Genomic DNA, 22,124 nt, shown 5'->3' on the forward strand with positions numbered 1-22,124 from the left:
GGAAAACCATTATAGTGTAGAGGAAAACCAGCCAATGTAGAGGAAACCATTATAGTGTAGAGAAAACATTATAGGTAGAGGAAAACCATTATAGTGTAGAGGAAAACCAGCATGATGTAGAGGTAAACCAGCATGATGTAGAGGAAAACCATTATAGTGTACAGGAAAACCAGCATGATTTAGAAGTAAACCAGCATGATGTAGAGGAAAACCAGCATAATGTAGAGGAAAACCATTATAATGTAGATCGACTATACTCTGCTATATTCTCCGTTCTACTCCGCTGTATACTCTGCTCTACTCCATTCTATGCTCTACTCCGCTATATACACTACAATTCCATGCTCTATACCCTACTCTACTCTGCTCTATACTCTACTCTGCTCTATACTCTACTCTACTCCATTCTTGCTGCTGTTTATATGAACCATCTAATTAGCCTCTACTGTACCTGTAGTCTAACCTAGCTACAATTATGACATGTATTGTAGGCTCCTAAACCCAACACCTACCATCATTGTCAAGAGCTTCGGATCTCTTGGTGTAACAGCTGAGGTGGTGGGTTGAAGGTCCGTAGGTCCAAGGCTCAAACCCCAGGTGGGACTGCACTCTGACTTTTCTACAATATCAATCATTCTCCTCTCTCTCTCTTTTTCTCCCCAGCATCTAAAGTCTGTCCTCCGTGTGATAACCAACTGAAAGCTGACAACATCATGGAGCATTACTGTGCCAGCGACTTTGGTAAGTGCTATACACACACACGCACGCATGCACGCACACGCACACGCCCACACACACACTCAAACATGTGACAGAGCCAGTCAGTTTCTGGGAGCAGCCTTGTGATGTGTGTAGTTAAATGAGACCATGGTTCTAGTTTGACTCCATACAGTAGATTGTCTTCTCACACACTAACAGACACACACTAACAGACACACACACACACACACACACACACACACACACACACACACACACACACACACACACACACACACACACACACACACACACACACACACACACACACACACACACACACACACACACACACACACACACACAAATCTCACTCCAGAGACGATGACAGTAATGAGAAACACAATGTTAAGGGCTCACAGCCACAATACAACAGTACTCCTCACACACACACACAAACGTTCCATCACACACTCTCTCTCACACACACACAAACTCTCACACGCATGCATGCAAGCATGCACAGAGACACAAACACACACAGATATATAGACTCCCTCACACATAGACAAGCAGAAATTGTTGAGGACTACATCGGCTAACCGCCACATCACCACCACATGTAACTGGTGAGGAGAACCATGATAATGATTCCATTACAATAAGGGAAACATACAATAACTCTGATAGAATGACAACAATATGTCCTGTGTTAGGAAGTCCAGTTAGCAGGCTGTGTTCAAGCTCAGTTTAAGTGCATTTTGGAACAATTCAATGTAAGTATTTACTCATTTTGTGCCATGTCGTGTTTTGAATGGTACAGTTCATGTTTTGAATGGTACAGTTCAGGCAATGTCCCGATAATAACGTCCATACAACATTAAGGTAACGTCTCCGTCTCTTGTCTCCTGAATGTAATTATGGTCCCAGCAGGACACACTGAGTTGAATGTCCTCTGTTCGCCAAGTCTTTTAGCTGGTCCCTGTAAGACTATAACTCTGAAAAGCGTCTACATTTAACACTCCCTCGAACGTTGCCAGAGTCTTCAAAGTTTATCATGTTCTGGATTGGCTGTAGTGTGTAGAAATCATGTTGTGTGGGTGTAAGTTTAGAGAAAAGCCTCAGCCAGTCTTTGGAGGATTGTGTAAAACTATCCATTGAATTATTATGATAATCATGGATATTGACCAAGCTGTCCACATCCCTAGTGGCAATCCTTTTTCATAATAGCATAGTGTAGCAACACAATTCTACCAGTCTTTCCTTTTTTTGTACATTTGATCACGTAGAATACTGTTATCTGTTAGAGGTTCAAACACAGTCAAACTTACCCCCAAATGTAAGATATTATCCAATATATATCCAAAATATATTTGATGACCTTTTATCACCAGTTAACATGATACCAGCCAGAACTTACATTAAGTTAACATGATACCAGCCAGAACTTACATTAAGTTAACATGATACCAGCCAGAACTTACATTAAGTTAACATGATACCAGCCAGAACCTACATTAAGTTAACATGATACCAGCCAGAACTTACATTAAGTTAACATGATACCAGCCAGAACTTACATGAAGTTAACATGATACCAGCCAGAACTTACATTAAGTTAACATGATACCAACCATAACTTACATTAAGTTAACATGATACCAGCCATAACTTACATTAAGTTAACATGATACCAGCCATAACTTACATGAAGTTAACATGATACCAGCCATAACTTACATGAAGTTAACATGATACCAGCCATAACTTACATGAAGTTAACATGATACCAGCCATAACTTACATTAAGTTAACATGATACCAGCCAGAACTTACATTAAGTTAACATGATACCAGCCAGAACTTACATTAAGTTAACATGATACCAGCCAGAACTTACATTAAGTTAACATGATACCAGCCAGAACTTACATGAAGTTAACATGATACCAGCCAGAACTTACATGAAGTTAACATGATACCAGCCAGAACTTACATTAAGTAAACATGATACCAGCCAGAACTTACATTAAGATAACATGATACCAGCAAGAACTTACATTAAGTTAACATGATACCAGCCAGAACTTACATTAAGTTAACATGATACCAGCCAGAACTTACATTAAGTTAACATGATACCAGCCAGAACTTACATTAAGTTAACATGATACCAGCCAGAACTTACATTAAGTAAACATGATACCAGCCAGAACTTACACGAAGTTAACATGATACCAGCCAGAACTTACATTAAGTTAACATGATACCAGCCAGAACTTACATGAAGTAAACATGATACCAGCCATAACTTACATGAAGTTAACATGATACCAGCCAGAACTTACATTAAGTTAACATGATACCAGCCATAACTTACATTAAGTTAACATGATACCAGCCATAACGTACATTAAGTTAACATGATACCAGCAAGAACTTACATTAAGTTAACATGATACCAGCAAGAACTTACATTAAGTTAACATGATACCAGCCAGAACTTACATTAAGTTAACATGATACCAGCCAGAACTTACATTAAGTTAACATGATACCAGCCAGAACTTACATTAAGTTAACATGATACCAGCCAGAACTTACATTAAGTAAACATGATACCAGCCAGAACTTACATTAAGTTAACATGATACCAGCAAGAACTTACATTAAGTTAACATGATACCAGCAAGAACTTACATGAAGTTAACATGATACCAGCCATAACTTACATTAAGTTAACATGATACCAGCCAGAACTTACATTAAGTTAACATGATACCAGCAAGAACTTACATTAAGTTAACATGATACCAGCAAGAACTTACATGAAGTTAACATGATACCAGCCATAACTTACATTAAGTTAACATGATACCAGCAAGAAGTTACATTAAGTTAACATGATACCAGCCATAACTTACATTAAGTTAACATGATACCAGCCAGAACTTACACGAAGTTAACATGATACCAGCCATAACTTACATTAAGTTAACATGATACCAGCCAGAACTTACATGAAGTAAACATGATACCAGCCATAACTTACATTAAGTTAACATGATACCAGCCAGAACTTACATTAAGTTAACATGATACCAGCCATAACTTACATTAAGTTAACATGATACCAGCCATAACGTACATTAAGTTAACATGATACCAGCAAGAACTTACATTAAGTTAACATGATACCAGCCAGAACGTACATTAAGTTAACATGATACCAGCCAGAACTTACATTAAGTTAACATGATACCAGCCAGAACTTACATTAAGTTAACATGATACCAGCCAGAACTTACATTAAGTTAACATGATACCAGCCAGAACTTACATTAAGTTAACATGATACCAGCCAGAACTTACATTAAGTTAACATGATACCAGCCAGAACTTACATTAAGTTAACATGATACCAGCCAGAACTTACATTAAGTTAACATGATACCAGCCAGAACTTACATTAAGTTGACATGATACCAGCCAGAACTTACATTAAGTTAACATGATACCAGCCAGAACTTACATTAAGTTAACATGATACCAGCAAGAACTTACATTAAGTTAACATGATACCAGCAAGAACTTACATTAAGTTAACATGATACCAGCCAGAACTTACATTAAGTTAACATGATACCAGCCAGAACTTACATTAAGTTAACATGATACCAGCCAGAACTTACATTAAGTTAACATGATACCAGCCAGAACTTACATTAAGTTAACATGATACCAGCCATAACTTACATTAAGTTAACATGATACCAGCCAGAACTAACATGAAGTTAACATGATACCAGCCAGAACTTACATGAAGTTAACATGATACCAGCCAGAACTTACATGAAGTTAACATGATACCAGCCAGAACTTACATGAAGTTAACATGATACCAGCCAGAACTTACATTAAGTTAACATGATACCAGCCAGAACTTACATGAAGTTAACATGATACCAGCCAGAACTTACATGAAGTTAACATGATACCAGCCAGAACTTACATTAAGTTAACATGATACCAGCCAGAACTTACATTAAGTTAACATGATACCAGCCAGAACTTACATTAAGTTAACATGATACCAGCCATAACTTACATGAAGTTAACATGATACCAGCAAGAACTTACGTTAAGTTAACATGATACCAGCAAGAAGTTACATTAAGTTAACATGATACCAGCCAGAACTTACATTAAGTTAACATGATACCAGCAAGAAATTACATTAAGTTAACATGATACCAGCCAGAACTTACATTAAGTTAACATGATACCAGCCATAACTTACATTAAGTTAACATGATACCAGCCAGAACTTACATGAAGTTAACATGATACCAGCCAGAACTTACATGAAGTTAACATGATACCAGCCAGAACTTACATGAAGTTAACATGATACCAGCCATAACTTACATTAAGTTAACATGATACCAGTCAGAACTTACATGAAGTTAACATGATACCAGCCATAACTTACATTAAGTTAACATGATACCAGCCAGAACTTACATTAAGTTAACATGATACCAGCCAGAACTTACATTAAGTTAACATGATACCAGCCAGAACTTACATTAAGTTAACATGATACCAGCCAGAACTTACATTAAGTTAACATGATACCAGCCAGAACTTACATTAAGTTAACATGATACCAGCCAGAACTTACATTAAGTTAACATGATACCAGCAAGAACTTACATTAAGTTAACATGATACCAGCCATAACTTACATTAAGTTAACATGATACCAGCCAGAACTTACATTAAGTTAACATGATACCAGCCAGAACTTACATTAAGTTAACATGATACCAGCCAGAACTTACATGAAGTTAACATGATACCAGCCAGAACTTACATGAAGTTAACATGATACCAGCCATAACTAACATGAAGTTAACATGATACCAGCCAGAACTTACATGAAGTTAACATGATACCAGCCAGAACTTACATTAAGTTAACATGATACCAGCCAGAACTTACATGAAGTAAACATGATACCAGCCATAACTTACATTAAGTTAACATGATACCAGCCAGAACTTACATGAAGTTAACATGATACCAGCCAGAACTTACATGAAGTTAACATGATACCAGCCAGAACTTACATGAAGTTAACATGATACCAACCAGAACTTACATTAAGTTAACATGATACCAGCCAGAACTTACATTAAGTTAACATGATTCCAGCCATAACTTACATTAAGTTAACATGATACCAGCAAGAACTTACGTTAAGTTAACATGATACCAGCAAGAAGTTACATTAAGTTAACATGATACCAGCCAGAACTTACATTAAGTTAACATGATACCAGCAAGAAATTACATTAAGTTAACATGATACCAGCCAGAACTTCCATTAAGTTAACATGATACCAGCCAGAACTTACATGAAGTAAACATGATACCAGCCATAACTTACATGAAGTTAACATGATACCAGCCAGAACTTACATTAAGTTAACATGATACCAGCCAGAACTTACATGAAGTTAACATGATACCAGCCAGAACTTACATTAAGTTAACATGATACTAGCCAGAACGTACACTACTGAGAAGGTACTTCTGGTTGAAGAATGGTGGAACTGGCATTATTCAAATCCAAGAGCAATACAATATAAGTCACCTGGCCCAAATGGAACCCTATTCCCTACATACTACATTTAACCAGAGCTTCATGGGTCCTGGTTAAAACGAGTGTATCATATTGTTAATAGGGTGCAATTTGTGACACATCCAGTGTCTTTATTCTCTTTCACACTCAGAGTAGCAGCCAACACACACACACGCACACGCACACACACGCGCACACGCACACGCACACACACACACGCGCGCGCGCACGCACGCACACACACACACGCACACACACACACACACACACACGCACGCACGCACACGCACACACACACTCCCTTGTCATCTAGCATGAGGTAAGACAATAGTAATCTAGATAGTTATCCATCTGTTTAATTGGGAGATTGAATAATAGTCCGCTGTATAGTCCAGGGAGAATAAAAGAGAAAAGTTGAGTAAAACAGCATGTAATAACATGACACAATAACTATCTCAGAATGCAATTTGATTGCGTATGAAGGCAGATAGCCAATCAAAGCACACACACACACCGCAAGCATAGGAGAGCATCGTTCACTTCAAAGCATGAACTCTTTTAGCTGAGTGTCTAGTGGTTAGTTGAGTGAAATTCAGAGATGAATACAGAGGTAAAGATTTTAGAGACTTGGATTGTTTGATTGAGCCAAGAATGATGCAAATATTCAGCAGAAATGACAGCATTATTATACAAGATTTTCACACTTGGTGTCAACTTCTGGTAACGCCTCAACATTTCAATTCATTTGTACCTATTTATAAATTACTTGGCTTGAATATATCATCTGAACATCTATGAGATGAATATCCTTATCCTTGCCTGAGACTTGCTTGCAGAGGCCTGGCTGTAAATCTGCTGGGTGTAAATCTGTATGCCCAACACCTGCATGTTAGTGAGGCTGACAAGTTCTCACCCCAGGAAGGGCTGTTTCTGCTCAAAATGACAGGCTCTCTCTCTTTCTCTCTCTCTTTTTATTGGCCTCTGTCTGTCTGTGTGTCCCCCTCTTTTTCTCTCCTTTCATTTCCATTCACTCCCTGAACATTACTTATGACATGTCTCTGCGTGGGCACACAGGGCAAGGGCAAATCATTTTACCTACAGCTGAGACCTTTTAGCATTGATCAATGTGTGTGTGTGTGTGTGTGTGTGTGTGTGTGTGTGTGTGTGTGTGTGTGTGTGTGTGTGTGTGTGTGTGTGTGTGTGTGTGTGTGTGTGTGTGTGTGTGTGTGTGTGTGTGTGTGTGTGTGTGTGTGTGTGTGTGTGTGTGTGTGTGTGTACTAGGTCCACCTAGTCATCCAAACTGCTGTTTCCTTTCTGAAAACTGTCAGACAACTCTTTCAATTCCAATTTTATTTTCTGTCACTTACATTATTTTGTACAATGTCTCAGGTCAAATCCTGGCTGGTGGGACCCAGACACACACCACACAAATACCCCCCTGAACATATTAAGACCCTGTGTGTGTCTGTGTGTAAGAAACATTAGAAAACAGGAGGAAAGGAGGCCAGAAGTAACATGTCAATAATCCAGGTGGTTGGGAACATAACGACGTTTGATACCAACGTTGGTCCTTCATCCTCAACATGATTCATTTGGTCTGTCAGGGTGTGCTTACATGGAGAATTCCTCTCTGAAACAAACACACACACACACACAAACACACAGACACAGAGGATGTAGTCTTGTGGCAGTCCCAAGGTAATAGTGATTAGTTGTGTAGGGGTAAATGATGACCCTCTGGGGAGGTGTAAAGTACCCCTGTGCTTGGGGCGGGGTCTACCCGTGTTTGTGTGTATGTGTATGTTTGCGTGTGTCCGTGTGTGCGCGTGTGTGCGTATGTGTGTGTGTGTCCGTGTGTGTGCGTGCGTGTGTACGTATGTGTGTGTGTGTATGTATGTGTGCCCTCCTCTTTCTCTCTCCTTTAATTTCCATTCACTCCCAGAACATGACTTATGTCTCTGCGTGGGCACACAGGGCAAGGGTAAATAATTTGACCTACAGCTGAGTCCTTTAGGCTTTGATCAATGTGTGTGTGTGTGCGTGGGCGTGGGCGTGGGCGTGGGCGTCTGTGTGTGTGTCTGTGTGTGTGTGGGCCAACTCTTTTCTCTGTATATATCGATGATGCCGCTCTAGCTGCTGGTGATGCTCTGATCCACCTCTACGCAGACGACACCATTCTATATACATCTGGCCCTTCTCTGGACACTGCCTGAACAAACCTCCAAACAAGCTTCAGTGCCATACAACACTCCTTCTGTGGCATCCAACTGCTCTTAAATGATAGTAAAGCGAAATGCATGCTCTTCAACTGATCGCTGCCCGCACCCACCTGCCCGACTAGCATCACTACTCTGGATGGTTCTGACTTAGAATATGTGGACAACTATAAATACCTAGATGTCTGTTTAGACTGTAAACCTTCCTTCCAGACTCACATCAAACATCTCCAATCCAAAATCAAATCTAGAATCGGCTTCCTTTTTCGCAACAAAGCCTCCTTCACTCATGCTGCCAAACATACCCTCAGAAAACTGACTATCCTACCGATCCTTGACTTCGGCGATGTCATTTACAAAATAGCCTCCATCACTCTAAGCAAATTGGATGCAATCTATCACAGTGCCATCCGTTTTGTCACCAAAGCCCCATATACTACCCAGCACTGCGACCTGTATGCTCTCGTTGGCTGGTCCTCGCTCCATATTCGTCGCTAAACCCACTCGCTCCAGGTCATCTATAAAGGTAAAGCTCCGCCTTATCTCAGCTCATTGGTCACCTTAGCAACACCCACCCGTAGCACGCGCTCCAGCAGGTATATTTCACTGGTCATCCCCAAAGCCAACACCTCCTTTGGCCACTTTTCCTTCCAGTTCTCTGCTGCCAATGACTGGAACGAATTGCAAAAATCACTGAAGTTGGAGACTTATATCTCCCTCACTAACTTTAAGCATCAGCTGTCAGAGCAGCTTACCGATCGCTGCAGCTGTACACAGCCCATCTGTAAATAGCTCATCCAACCAACTACCTACCTCATCCCCATATTTGTTTTTGATTTTCTGCTCTTTTGCACACCAGCATTTCTACTTGCACATCCTCATCTGCACATCTATCACTCCAGTGTTAATTGCTAAATTGTAAATACTTTGCCACTATTGGCCTATTTTTTGCCTTACCTCCTTACTTCCTTTGCACACACTGTATACAGATTTTTCTATTGTGTTATTGACCGTATGTTTGTTTATCCCATGTGTAACTCTGTGTTGTTGTTTTTGTCGCACTGCTTTGCTTTATCTTGGCCAGGTCGCAGTTGTGAATGAGAACTTGTTCTCAACTAGCCTACCTGGTTAAATAAAGGTGAAATTAAAAATAACATAAAAAGTATGTGCGTGCGTTCGTGTGTGTGTGTGTGTGTGTGTGTGTGTGTGTGTGTGTGTGTGTGTGTGTGTGTGTGTGTGTGTGTGTGTGTGTGTGTGTGTGTGTGTGTGTGTGTGTGTGTGTGTGTGTGTGTGTGTGTGCGTGTGTGTGTGTGTGCGTGTGTGCGTGTGCATGTGTCCAGGTCCCAACACAAAACACATGAGTAGCTATCATATAGTTTTTGAATGATTTAGTCCAATGTTGGGCTGATTCCATTTGCTAAAGGGATGTGTTGCATGTTTTTCTTGTTGTTGTTTAGGGCATGGATTTATGTTGTGTTTGTTTACTCTGCCATAGATTCCATCTTAAAGGCAAAACTACCATCAGGAGGTTTATTTGAAATAAAAATGCAAGTCACTGATCCAAATTTTTATCTACATCTGTTTCTCCATCTCTCTCTCTCTCTTAATCACTTTCTCCTCCCACTCTCTCCTCTTCTCACTTTTCTCACTCTCTCATTCCTCTCTCTCTCCCTTCTCCGCTAGCTATCAAGATGAAGATCAAAGAAGTGAAGAAAGAGAATGGCGACCGTAAACTCATCGCCGCTCAGAAGAAGAAGAAGGTGCTCAAGATGGGTGTCCTGCGTAAAAAGGACTTGAAGAAGTTGACGCTGTACATAAAGAATGGAGCCAACTGCCCCTGTGCTCAGCTGGACAACCTTGGTAGTAACTTCCTCATCATGGGCCGGAAAGTGGACCAGCAGCTGCTGCTCATGTCCATCCACAAATGGGAGAAGAAGAGTACGGAGTTGAAGTTCGCCATCAAGTACATGAAGAGTCAGCAGTGTCCCACCTATCATACCGTCTTCCAGTGACCTTAATGATACAACTATCACACCCCCAGTCTTCCCCAAATGTCTCCCCTCTATCCCTCCAGTCAGCTGTCTCCCCTCTATCCCTCCAGTCAGTTGTCTCCCCTCTATCCCTCCTGTCAGTTGACTCCCCTCTATCCCTCCAGTCAGTTGTCTCCCCTCTATCCCTCCAGTCAGTTGTCTCCCCTCTATCCCTCCAGTCAGTTGTCTCCCCTCTATCCCTCCAGTCAGTTGTCTCCCCTCTATCCCTCCAGTCAGTTGTCTCCCCTCTATCCCTCCAGTCAGTTGTCTCCCCTCTATCCCTCCAGTCAGTTGTTTCCCCTCTCCCCTCTATCCCTCCAGTCAGTTGTCTCCCCTCTATCCCTCCAGTCAGTTGTCTCCCCTCTATCCCTCCAGTCAGTTGTCTCCCCTCTATCCCTCCAGTCAGTTGTCTCCCCTCTATCCCTCCAGTCAGTTTTCTCCCCTCTATCCCTCCAGTCAGTTGTCTCCCCTCTATCCCTCCAGTCAGTTGTCTCCCCTCTATCCCTCCAGTCAGTTGTCTCCCCTCTATCCCTCCAGTCAGATGTCTCTCCCTCTCCCCTCTATCCCTCCAGTCAGTTGTCTCCCCTCTATCCCTCCAGTCAGATGTCTCCCCCTCTCCCCTCTATCCCTCCAGTCAGTTGTCTCCCCTCTATCCCTCCAGTCAGATGTCTCCCCTCTATCCCTCCAGTCAGTTGTCTCCCCTCTATCCCTCCAGTCAGTTGTCTCCCCTCTATCCCTCCAGTCAGTTGTCTCCCCTCTATCCCTCCAGTCAGTTGTCTCCCCTCTATCCCTCCAGTCAGTTGTCTCCCCTCTATCCCTCCAGTCAGTTGTTTCCCCTCTCCCCTCTATCCCTCCAGTCAGTTGTCTCCCCTCTATCCCTCCAGTCAGTTGTCTCCCCTCTATCCCTCCAGTCAGTTGTCTCCCCTCTATCCCTCCAGTCAGATGTCTCCCCCTCTCCCCTCTATCCCTCCAGTCAGTTGTCTCCCCTCTATCCCTCCAGTCAGTTGTCTCCCCTCTATCCCTCCAGTCAGATGTCTCTCCCTCTCCCCTCTATCCCTCCAGTCAGATGTCTCTCCCTCTCCCCTCTATCCCTCCAGTCAGTTCTCCCCCCTCCCCTCTATCCCTCCAGTCAGTTGTCTCCCCTATATCCTTCCAGTCAGTTGTCTCCCCTCTATCCCTCCAGTCAGTTGTCTCCCCCCTGCCCTCTATCCCTCCAGTCAGATGTCTCTCCCTCTCCCCTCTATCCCTCCAGTCAGTTCTCCCCCCTCCCCTCTATCCCTCCAGTCAGTTGTCTCCCCTATATCCTTCCAGTCAGTTGTCTCCCCTCTATCCCTCCAGTCAGTTGTCTCCCCCCCTGCCCTCTATCCCTCCAGTCAGATGTCTCTCCCTCTCCCCTCTATCCCTCCAGTCAGTTCTCCCCCCTCCCCTCTATCCCTCCAGTCAGTTGTCTCCCCTCTATCCTTCCAGTCAGTTGTCTCCCCTCTATCCCTCCAGTCAGTTGTCTCCCCCCCTGCCCTCTATCCCTCCAGTCAGATGTTTCTCCCTCTCCCCTCTATCCCTCCAGTCAGTTCTCCCCCCTCCCCTCTATCCTTCCAGTCAGTTGTCTCCCCTCTATCCCTCCAGTCAGTTCTCCCCCCTCCCCTCTATCCCTCCAGTCAGTTGTCTCCCCTCTATCCTTCCAGTCAGTTGTCTCCCCTCTATCCCTCCAGTCAGTTGTCTCCCCCCCTGCCCTCTATCCCTCCAGTCAGATGTCTCCCCCTCTCCCCTCTATCCCTCCAGTCAGTTCTCCCCCATCCCCTCTATTCCTCCAGTCAGTTGTCTCCCCTCTATCCTTCCAGTCAGTTGTCTCCCCTCTATCCTTCCAGTCAGTTGTCTCCCCTCTATCCCTCCAGTGAGTTGTCTCCCCCCTGCCCTCTATCCCTCCAGTCAGTTCTCCCCCCTCCCCTCTATCCCTCCAGTCAGTTGTCTCCCCTCTATCCTTCCAGTCAGTTGTCTCCCCTCTATCCCTCCAGTCAGTTCTCCCCTCTCCCCTCTATCCCTCCAGTCATTTGTCTCCCCTCTATCCTTCCAGTCAGTTGTCTCCCCTCTATCCGTCCAGTCAGTTGTCCCCCCCTCTCCCCTCTATCCCTCCAGTCAGTTGTCTCCCCCTCTCCCCTCTATCCCTCCAGTCAGTTGTCTCCCTCTCTCCTCTATCCCTCCAGTCAGTTGTCTCCCCTCTATCCGTCCAGTCAGTTGTCCCCCCCTCTCCCCTCTATCCCTCCAGTCAGTTGTCTCCCCCCCTGCCCTCTATCCCTCCAGTCAGATGTTTCCCCCTCTCCCCTCTATCCTTCCAGTCAGTTGTCTCCCCTCTATCCCTCCAGTCAGTTGTCTCCCCCCCTGCCCTCTATCCCTCCAGTCAGTTGTCTCCCCCCTGCCCTCTATCCCTCCAGTCAGTTGTCTCCCCCTCTCCCCTCTATCCCTCCAGTCAGTTGTCTCCCTCTCCCCTCTATCCTTCCAGTCAGTTGTCTCCCCTCTATCCCTCCAGTCAGTTGTCTCCCCCCCTGCCCTCTATCCCTCCAGTCAGATGTCTCCCCCTCTCCCCTCTCCCCTCTATCCTTCCAGTCAGTTGTCTCCCCTCTATCCCTCCAGTCAGTTGTCTCCCCCCCTGCCCTCTATCCCTCCAGTCAGTTGTCTCCCCCCTCCCCTCTATCCCTCCAGTCAGTTGTCTCCCCCTCTCCCCTCTATCCTTCCAGTCAGTTGTCTCCCCCCTCCCCTCCATCCCTCCAGTCAGTTGTCTCCCCCTCTCCCCTCTATCCCTCCAGTCAGTTGTCTCCCCCCCTGCCCTCTATCCCTCCAGTCAGTTGTCTCCCCCCCTGCCCTCTATCCCTCCAGTCAGTTGTCTCCCTCTCCCCTCTATCCCTCCAGTCAGTTCTCCCCCCTCCCCTCTATCCCTCCAGTCAGTTGTCTCCCCCCCTGCCCTCTATCCCTCCAGTCAGTTGTCTCCCCCCCTGCCCTCTATCCTTCCAGTCAGTTGTCTCCCCTCTCCCCTCTATCCCTCCAATGAGTTGTCTCCCCCTCTCCCCTCTATCCCTCCAGTCAGCTGTCTCCCCCCCTGCCCTCTATCCCTCCAGTCAGTTGTCTCCCCTCTCCCCTCTATCCTTCCAATCAGTTGTCTCCCCCTCTCCCCTCTATCCCTCCAGTCAGCTGTCTCCCCCTCTCCCCTGATATCCCTCCAGTCAGTTGTCTCCCCCTCTCCCCTCTATCCTTCCAGTCAGTTGTCTCCCCCCTCCCCTCCATCCCTCCAGTCAGTTGTCTCTCCCTCTCCCCTCTATCCCTCCAGTCAGTTGTCTCCCCTCTCCCCTCTATCCCTCCAGTCAGTTGTCTCTCCCTCTCCCCTCTATCCCTACAGTCAGTTGTCTCCCCCTCTCCCCTCTATCCCTCCAGTCAGTTGTCTCCCCCCCTGCCCTCTATCCCTCCAGTCAGTTGTCCCCCCCCTGCCCTCTATCCCTCCAGTCAGTTGTCTCCCCCTCTCCCCTCTATCCTTCCAGTCAGTTGTCTCCCCCCTGCCCTCTATCCCTCCAGTCAGTTGTCTCCCCCCCTGCCCTCTATCCCTCCAGTCAGTTGTCTCCCCCTCTCCCCTCTATCCCTCCAGTCAGTTGTCTCCCTCTCCCCTCTATCCCTCCAGTCAGTTCTCCCCCCTCCCCTCTATCCCTCCAGTCAGTTGTCTCCCCCCCTGCCCTCTATCCCTCCAGTCAGCTGTCTACCCCTCTCCCCTCTATCCCTCCAGTCAGTTGTCTCCCCCCCTGCCCTCTATCCCTCCAGTCAGTTGTCTCCCCCTCTCCCCTCTATCCCTCCAGTCAGTTGTCTCCCTCTCCCCTCTATCCCTCCAGTCAGTTCTCCCCCCTCCCCTCTATCCCTCCAGTCAGTTGTCTCCCCCCCTGCCCTCTATCCCTCCAGTCAGTTGTCTCCCCCCCTGCCCTCTATCCTTCCAGTCAGTTGTCTCCCCTCCCCTCTATCCCTCCAATCAGTTGTCTCCCCCTCTCCCCTCTATCCCTCCAGTCAGCTGTCTCCCCCCCTGCCCTCTATCCCTCCAGTCAGTTGTCTCCCCTCTCCCCTCTATCCCTCCAATCAGTTGTCTCCCCCTCTCCCCTCTATCCCTCCAGTCAGCTGTCTCCCCCTCTCCCCTGATATCCCTCCAGTCAGTTGTCTCCCCCTCTCCCCTCTATCCCTCCAGTCAGTTGTCTCCCCCCCTCCCCCCCTATCCTTCCAGTCTGTTGTCTCCCCCCTCCCCTCTATCCCTCCAGTCAGGTGTCTCCCCCTCCCCTCTATCCTTCCAGTCAGTTGTCTCCCCCCTCCCCTCTATCCCTCCAGTCAGTTCTCCCCCCTCCCCTCTATCCCTCCAGTCAGTTCTCCCCCCTCCCCTCTATCCCTCCAGTCAGTTGTCTCCCCCCTCCCCTCTATCCTTCCAGTCAGTTGTCTCCCCCCTCCCCTCTATCCCTCCAGTCAGTTCTCCCCCCTCCCCTCTATCCCTCCAGTCAGTTCTCCCCCCTCCCCTCTATCCCTCCAGTCAGTTCTCCCCCCTCCCCTCTATCCCTCCAGTCAGTTGTCTCCCCCCTCCCCTCTATCCCTCCAGTCAGCTGTCTCCCCCTCTCCCCTCTATCCCTCCAGTCAGTTGTCTCCCCCTCCCCTCTATCCCTCCAGTCAGATGCCCCCCCTCCCTCTATCCCTCCAGTCAGCTGTCTCCCCCTCTCCCCTCTATCCTTCCAGTCAGCTGTCTCCCCCTCTCCCCTCTATCCCTCCAGTCAGTTGTCTCCCCCTCTCCCCTCTATCCTTCCAGTCAGCTGTCTCCCCCTCTCCCCTCTATCCCTCCAGTCAGTTGTCTCCCCCCTCCCCTCTATCCCTCCAGTCAGATGTCTCCCCCCCCCTCTATCCCTCCAGTCAGCTGTCTCCCTCTCTCCCCTCTATCCTTCCAGTCAGCTGTCTCCCCCTCTCCCCTCTATCCCTCCAGTCAGTTGTCTCCCCCTCTCCCCTCTATCCTTGCAGTCAGTTGTCTCCCCCTCTCCCCTCTATCCCTCCAGTCAGTTGTCTCCCCCCTCCCCTCTATCCCTCCAGTCAGATGTCTCCCCCCCTCTATCCCTCCAGTCAGCTGTCTCCCCCTCTCCCCTCTATCCTTCCAGTCAGCTGTCTCCCCCTCTCCCCTCTATCCCTCCAGTCAGTTGTCTCCCCCTCTCCCCTCTATCCTTGCAGTCAGTTGTCTCCCCCTCTCCCCTCTATCCCTCCAGTCAGTTGTTTCCCCCAGTCTCTCTCCCAAGTCTCCCCCAGTCTCTCTCCCAAGTCTTCCCCAGTCTCTCTCCCAAGTCTTCCCCAGTCTCTACCAAGTCTCCCCCAGTCTCTCTCCTAAGTCTCCCCCAGTCTCTCTCCCAAGTCTCCCCCAGTCTCTCTCCCAAGTCTTCCCCAGTCTCTCTCCCAAGTCTTCCCCAGTCTCTCTCCCAAGTCTCCCCCAGTCTCTCTCCCAAGTCTCCCCCAGTCTCTCTCCCAAGTCTTCCCCAGTCTCTTTCCCAAGTCTCCCTCAGCCTCTACCAAGTCTCCCCCAGTCTCTCTCCCAAGTCTCCCCCAGTCTCTCTCCCAAGTCTCCCCCAGTCTCTCTCCAAAGTATCCCCTAGTCTCTCTCCCAAGTTTCCCCCAGTCTCTCTCCCAAGTCTCCCCCAGTCTCTCTCCCAAGTCTCCCTCAGTCTCTCCCAAGTCTCCCCCAGTCTCTCTCCCAAGTCTTCCCCAGTCTCTACCAAGTCTCCCCCAGTCTCTCTCCCAAGTCTTCCCCAGTCTCTCTCCCAAGTCTTACCCCAGTTTTCCACATATCACACCATGTTCTAGCAAACACCCTCCAGACCCCTCAGCTTGCTTCCTAGCACAAACATTGAACCTTTCTTTGGCCCAATATCTTTCCTGCTACCCCCCCCCCCCCCCCCCCCCCCCTGTAGCCTATTCTGATAACTCACTAACTCACTAGCTAGCCCTACCCTACAGTAGCACCTTCTCTGTCTGTTATACCTGCCCTGAGAGCCCCAAAGAATCTCAGAATTTCTAACAGATAGCTCGCTGATATTTTTCTACTCATTTTCTTTCCTGTTTTTGAAATGGTTACTACAGATTTTTGATACAGGGGTGCTGGTGTTACTGACCTGCCATATTGTGCTCAGCGTTTATCACACACGATGCTACAGGATCCTCCAAGACACTATTCAATTCTTATATCCTATAAATAAAACGATCACATGTATATTTTACAGCAATCAATTTATCATTATGATGATAGCAGAGGAACATAGTAAAAATAATGGCATGACTTCGTACAGATGGCAGTAGTGCTTGCAGTGTGGTGCTTTGAATAGTTTTGTAAATCTTCGAGAGGATGCGGCCATTAGAGAAGAGCAAGCTTCAAGATGTGATGAATGAATGATTGTGAGAAAAAGGGGTAAGAGAACATTTGCCACACAGCATGTGTAAAAAAGGTTGTAAGTTCAGGAGTCACTGAAATAGACAACTCTGTCTGTCCAGAGTGTATATAGTACCCAGTTAGCCATTCTGCTCATAATCCTGACTGAGCTAGATCAGGTATTTTCTGAAAACACAGAGGTTGCAAAATGATTTTAACTTTCCCAATAATCCCAGGTTTTCTAGAAATACTGATCGGAGGATTCACAAATTTCTTCTGATTCCAGGAATCTTCCTACCAGGATTTCCAGAAATACTGGGAATTTAGGGAGTTACTGGGAGATTTCACGCCAGGATAGAATATCTTGGGCTTCTCAGATTGTTCTTGCAATTCTCAAATAAAAACTTAATTGGAGGAAGGCTGTTTGACATGCTTTTATAATTTGAATAACTTTTTAGACCTTCATGCCTCCTGTAAGACCCTATGACCTGTGACCTGTGAAACACACACGATACAGACAACACCTTGGTGTCATCATACTCCTCGTAGTGTGCTATCTATAGCATATAGAGATTGTCTAGATTCTGAAATACAAGTTGTCACATTCATTTATTCAACATTAAACATTTGAATATCCTTCTAGATTTTGTTTATTTTAAGACATATTGTTTGGAACAATATACTCTACAAGTACATCACATTTCCAGAGTGGGCTCTCTGCAAATGTTTAAGTTCTGATATATTTTATGAGCACCATCAACACAGTGAATGGGAAAATGTATTCTGCTGCTGATTTGCTGAATGTGCAATCCAAAAGGAGGGCTGTGATTGGTTAATGACCTATGATGTCAAATTGTATATATAAAAATGGGTCATAACTTCAAAAGTACCAGAGAGCCACTCTGGAAATGTCACGTGTTTGAAAAGTATATTGTTCCAGATATTAACATGTCTTTTTTTTATGTTTTAGAGCACACAAGGAGTATAATGACATAAAGACCATGTACGGTTCACAGATTACAGGCATGTATATTTTTTTAAATGGCCTACAATGGCCCCTTTCATCACTGTTTAAAAATAAATTATGATACAAATGTAAAAAGCATGTGAAACATCCATTCTCCCAATGATGTTTCTATGTGAGAATTGGCAGAAGAATCTGAGATAACAAAAATCTTGGCATGGAATCGCCCTACTGGAACTTTGCAAGCCTACACAGGAACATTATGGAATATTCAAATAACACCTTACGCTGGTCTTTTCATGGTCTTACCATGGTCTTTTCATGCTTCTTATTTTGTGTAGATTAAAGGGGAACATTTTTAATAATTGTGGGAAAAAATTGGTTGTTGATATGAAAATATAAAAAAAGAAGACATGGATGGATGGATGAATTCATTGAAAGAAGAAGATGTGTATGGATGGATTGATGCTGCCACTGACTGTCGTACAGCGCAGCATTGGGACAATAAGCCTACTGCTCATAACCAGAAACAGAGAGAGAAAGAAACTACATCTTAGAAAAGCAAGAAGAAAAGGGACTTTGAGGACGCAACAACAGCCAGAGAGAGAGACTCACACTTTGGACTAAACTACCCGTCGGGTGGTAAAATCTCTGGTTCTCACTATCACTTAGAAATATGTCTCTTTTTAGTACGGTTCCCTAGTTACCAGGTATTTACTGATGTATTCAAATCTAACATAATTAACAAAATAATGGTGGTAAAATGGCTGTAATGAAGAAAAACATTTTTTTTAAAGGAAAATGTTTTATTTGTTATAATTTGCTTAAATTATACTTTATGGTATGATATGGTACACCAGGAATCGTACATACAGACATAGCACCTGAATTCACTTTTTACTTAAATCAGAAAAATATAAAAAAAATTACTTCTGCAGTTATGTTTTTAACCAATACAACTATAAGTAGTTCTGTTACTGAAACACTTTTTATTGTTTTGCAAAAAATAAATAAATCAAATATACTAGAAATGTATATAAAGATAACTATCTTATTGGTGCCACTTATTTTCAAACCAAAATATATATGGGATTTTGGCATTCACTATCTAACATTGTTAACTCTATGGAACTCCAAGGCATTTTTGTCTGTTTCTCTTTGTAAAACACTTACTGTCATGATAAGATATTGTACAATATGTATATACAATAATACAAACACAGCTTCTTCACTTTACACATTTATAATACTAACTCAAATCTAAGGGATAAGATAGCAAAACAAGACACACACATACAGACAACCACACACACAAATTCACACACACACACAAGCATCTGTCTCAGGGGGCTAAGTCACCTTGTGCCTTCCCTCCAGGCAGCATTAGTGTTTGTGTGGCTGTCCTCCTTCCTTCTCCGGTAAGTGTGTGTGTTTCCTCCCACATTCCAGCCTGTCTCTTCAGCAGCAGGTCTGACTGTATGTCTGGAGGAGTTCCAGACAGTCCAACACAGCAGACAGCTCTCCCCAGCCCACACTGCCTCTAATCAGACTACACACAAAGACCAGTCTCCCTGGGCTGAAGCTACTACCCAGGGAAAAGGGAGAGAGAAAGAGAGATAAAAAGTGAGAGAGAGGGAGAGAAAGTGTGAGAGAGAGAGAGAGAGAGAGAGAGAGAGAGAGAGAGAGAGAGAGAGAGAGAGAGAGAGAGAGAGAGAGAGAGAGAGAGAGAGAGAGAGAGAGAGAGAGAGAGAGAGAGAGAGAGAGAGGGAGAGAGAGAGAGAGAGAGAGAGAGAGAGGGAGGGAGGGAGAGAGTGGTTGAGAGATGATTTAAACAGACAACGTCTGCATATCTGACACACTGAAAGGGACACACACCCATTCAATAACGCACACTCTACTGTGGGATCTGGGATTTTTATAACAGGGTTGCCAAAACCTGTTAAAAGGAAGCAAAACACATTGACAGTTCTGATATAGTGCACACACTTTCTCTAAATATATTCTTAGACAATGCTGTACTGTAGTGTATGATATATAAAAACCTGTGGAACAGTATGGGCTCACTCAACTCTAGACCCACTGAACCACCCAGGAGGGTGAGAGAGTGATGGAGGAGAGAGATAGGGAGATATAGATAGATAGAAAGTGATGGAGGAGAGAGAGAAGGGGAGAGAGATAGAGAGAGACAGCAGAGAGAATGACAGGACAGAGAAAAGAGAGAGAGGGAAAAGAGGGAGATGGAGAAGGAGAGTGAGATATGCTTTCTGGCTGTGTCCCATCCCCCGTCTATCTTCACCTCCTCAAAGGTCACTTAGCGTGGCTAATGAGGTTCTGAGGATACAGACAGGAGCCAGCTCTGTCCTCTGGTCCCCTTTACAAACACACACACACACACACACACACACACACACACACACACACACACACACACACACACACACACACACACACACACACACACACACACACACACACACACACACACACACACACACACACACACACACACACACACAGAAGGATGCAAATCCACACACTTACACGCATACACGCACGCAAACACCACACACACACACACACACACACACACACACACACACACACACACACACACACACACACACACACACACACACACACACACACACACACACACACACACACTGTTGAGTCTAGCTTTTGTCCTTCCCCTGTTTCCATGAATCTCCCCCTGCTCTCCCCCTACTCTCCCCCTAATCTCCCCCTGCTCTCCACCTGCTCTCCCCGTCTCCCCCTGCTCTCCCACTGCTCTCCGCCCATTCTACCTCTGCTCTCCCCGTTTCCATCAATCTCCACCTGCTCACCCCCTGCTCTCTCCCTGTTCTACCTCTGCTCTCCCGCTGTTTCCATCGATCTCCCCCTGCTCTCCATGTGCTCTCCCCCTGCTATCCCCATGTTCTACCTCTGCTTGCCCCCTCTTTCCATCAATCTCCCCCTGCTCTCCCACTGCAATCCCCCTGTTTCTTTCAATCTTCCCTGTTCTCCCCCTGCTCTCCCCCTGGTCTCCCCCTGCTCTCCCGTTGTTCTCTCCCTGCTTCCATCAATCTCCCCCTGTTCTCCTCCTGCTCTCCTCCTGCTCTCCCCCTGCTCTCCCTGTTCTCCCCCTGTTCTCCCCCTGCTCTCCCTTCTCTCCCTGTTCTCCCTTCTCCCCCTGCTCTCCCTTCTCTCCCTGTTCTCCCCCTGCTCTCCCCCTGTTCTCCCTGCTCTCCCCCTGGTCTCCCCCTGCTCTCCCGTTGTTCTCTCCCTGCTTCCATCAATCTCCTCCTGCTCTCCTCCTGCTCTCCCCCTGCTCTCCCCCTGCTCTCCCCCTGTTCTCCCCCTGCTCTCACCCTGTTTCCATTCTTCTCCCCCTGTTCTCCCCCTGCTCTCCCCCTGTTCTACCTCTGCTCACCCCGTGCTCTCCCCCTGTTTCCATTCTTCTCCCCCTGTTCTCCCTCTGCTCTCCCCCTGTTCTCCCCCTGCTCTCTCCCTGTTGTACCTCTGCTCTCCCCGTTTCCATCAATCTCCCACTGCTCACCCCCTGTTCTCCACATGCTCTCCCCCTGCCGTACCTCTGTTCTCCCCCTGTTCTCCCCCTGTTCTCCCCCTGTTCTCCCCCTGCTCTCCCCCTGTTCTCCCCCTGCTCTCCCCCTGGTCTCCCCCTGCTCTCCCGTTGTTCTCTCCCTGCTTCCATCAATCTCCTCCTGCTCTCCTCCTGCTCTCCCCCTGCTCTCCCCCTGCTCTCCCCCTGTTCTCCCCCTGCTCTCACCCTGTTTCCATTCTTCTCCCCCTGTTCTCTCCCTGCTCTCCCCCTGTTCTACCTCTGCTCACCCCGTGCTCTCCCCCTGTTTCCATTCTTCTCCCCCTGTTCTCCCTCTGCTCTCCCCCTGTTCTCCCCCTGCTCTCTCCCTGTTGTACCTCTGCTCTCCCCGTTTCCATCAATCTCCCACTGCTCACCCCCTGTTCTCCACATGCTCTCCCCCTGCCGTACCTCTGCTCTCCCCCTGTTCTCCCCCTGCTCTCCCCCTGTCGTACCTCTGCTCTCCCCCTGTTCTCCACCTGCTCTCCCCCTTTTCTCCCCTTGTTCTCCCCCTGTTCACGCCCTGTTTTCCCCTGCTCTCCCCCTGTTCTCCCCCTG

At 46.4% G+C, this 22,124-nt stretch overlaps 1 protein-coding gene across 1 annotated transcript in view; it reads left to right on the top strand.

The window, feature by feature from the left end:
* Positions 1–10,700, top strand: part of LOC120042894 (secreted frizzled-related protein 1-like) — a 29,077-nt gene extending 18,377 nt beyond the window's left edge. The window contains exons 2-3 of the mRNA XM_038987662.1: positions 664–741; positions 10,246–10,700. Coding sequence (XP_038843590.1) covers positions 664–741; positions 10,246–10,574 — 407 coding nt within the window. The 3' untranslated portion in view covers positions 10,575–10,700. The remainder of the gene's footprint in view (positions 1–663; positions 742–10,245) is intronic.
* The last annotated feature ends 11,424 nt before the right edge of the window (positions 10,701–22,124 follow it).

This window comes from Salvelinus namaycush, unplaced genomic scaffold, assembly GCF_016432855.1.
Source record: "Salvelinus namaycush isolate Seneca unplaced genomic scaffold, SaNama_1.0 Scaffold798, whole genome shotgun sequence".
In the NCBI taxonomy this organism is placed as follows: Eukaryota; Metazoa; Chordata; class Actinopteri; order Salmoniformes; family Salmonidae; genus Salvelinus; species Salvelinus namaycush.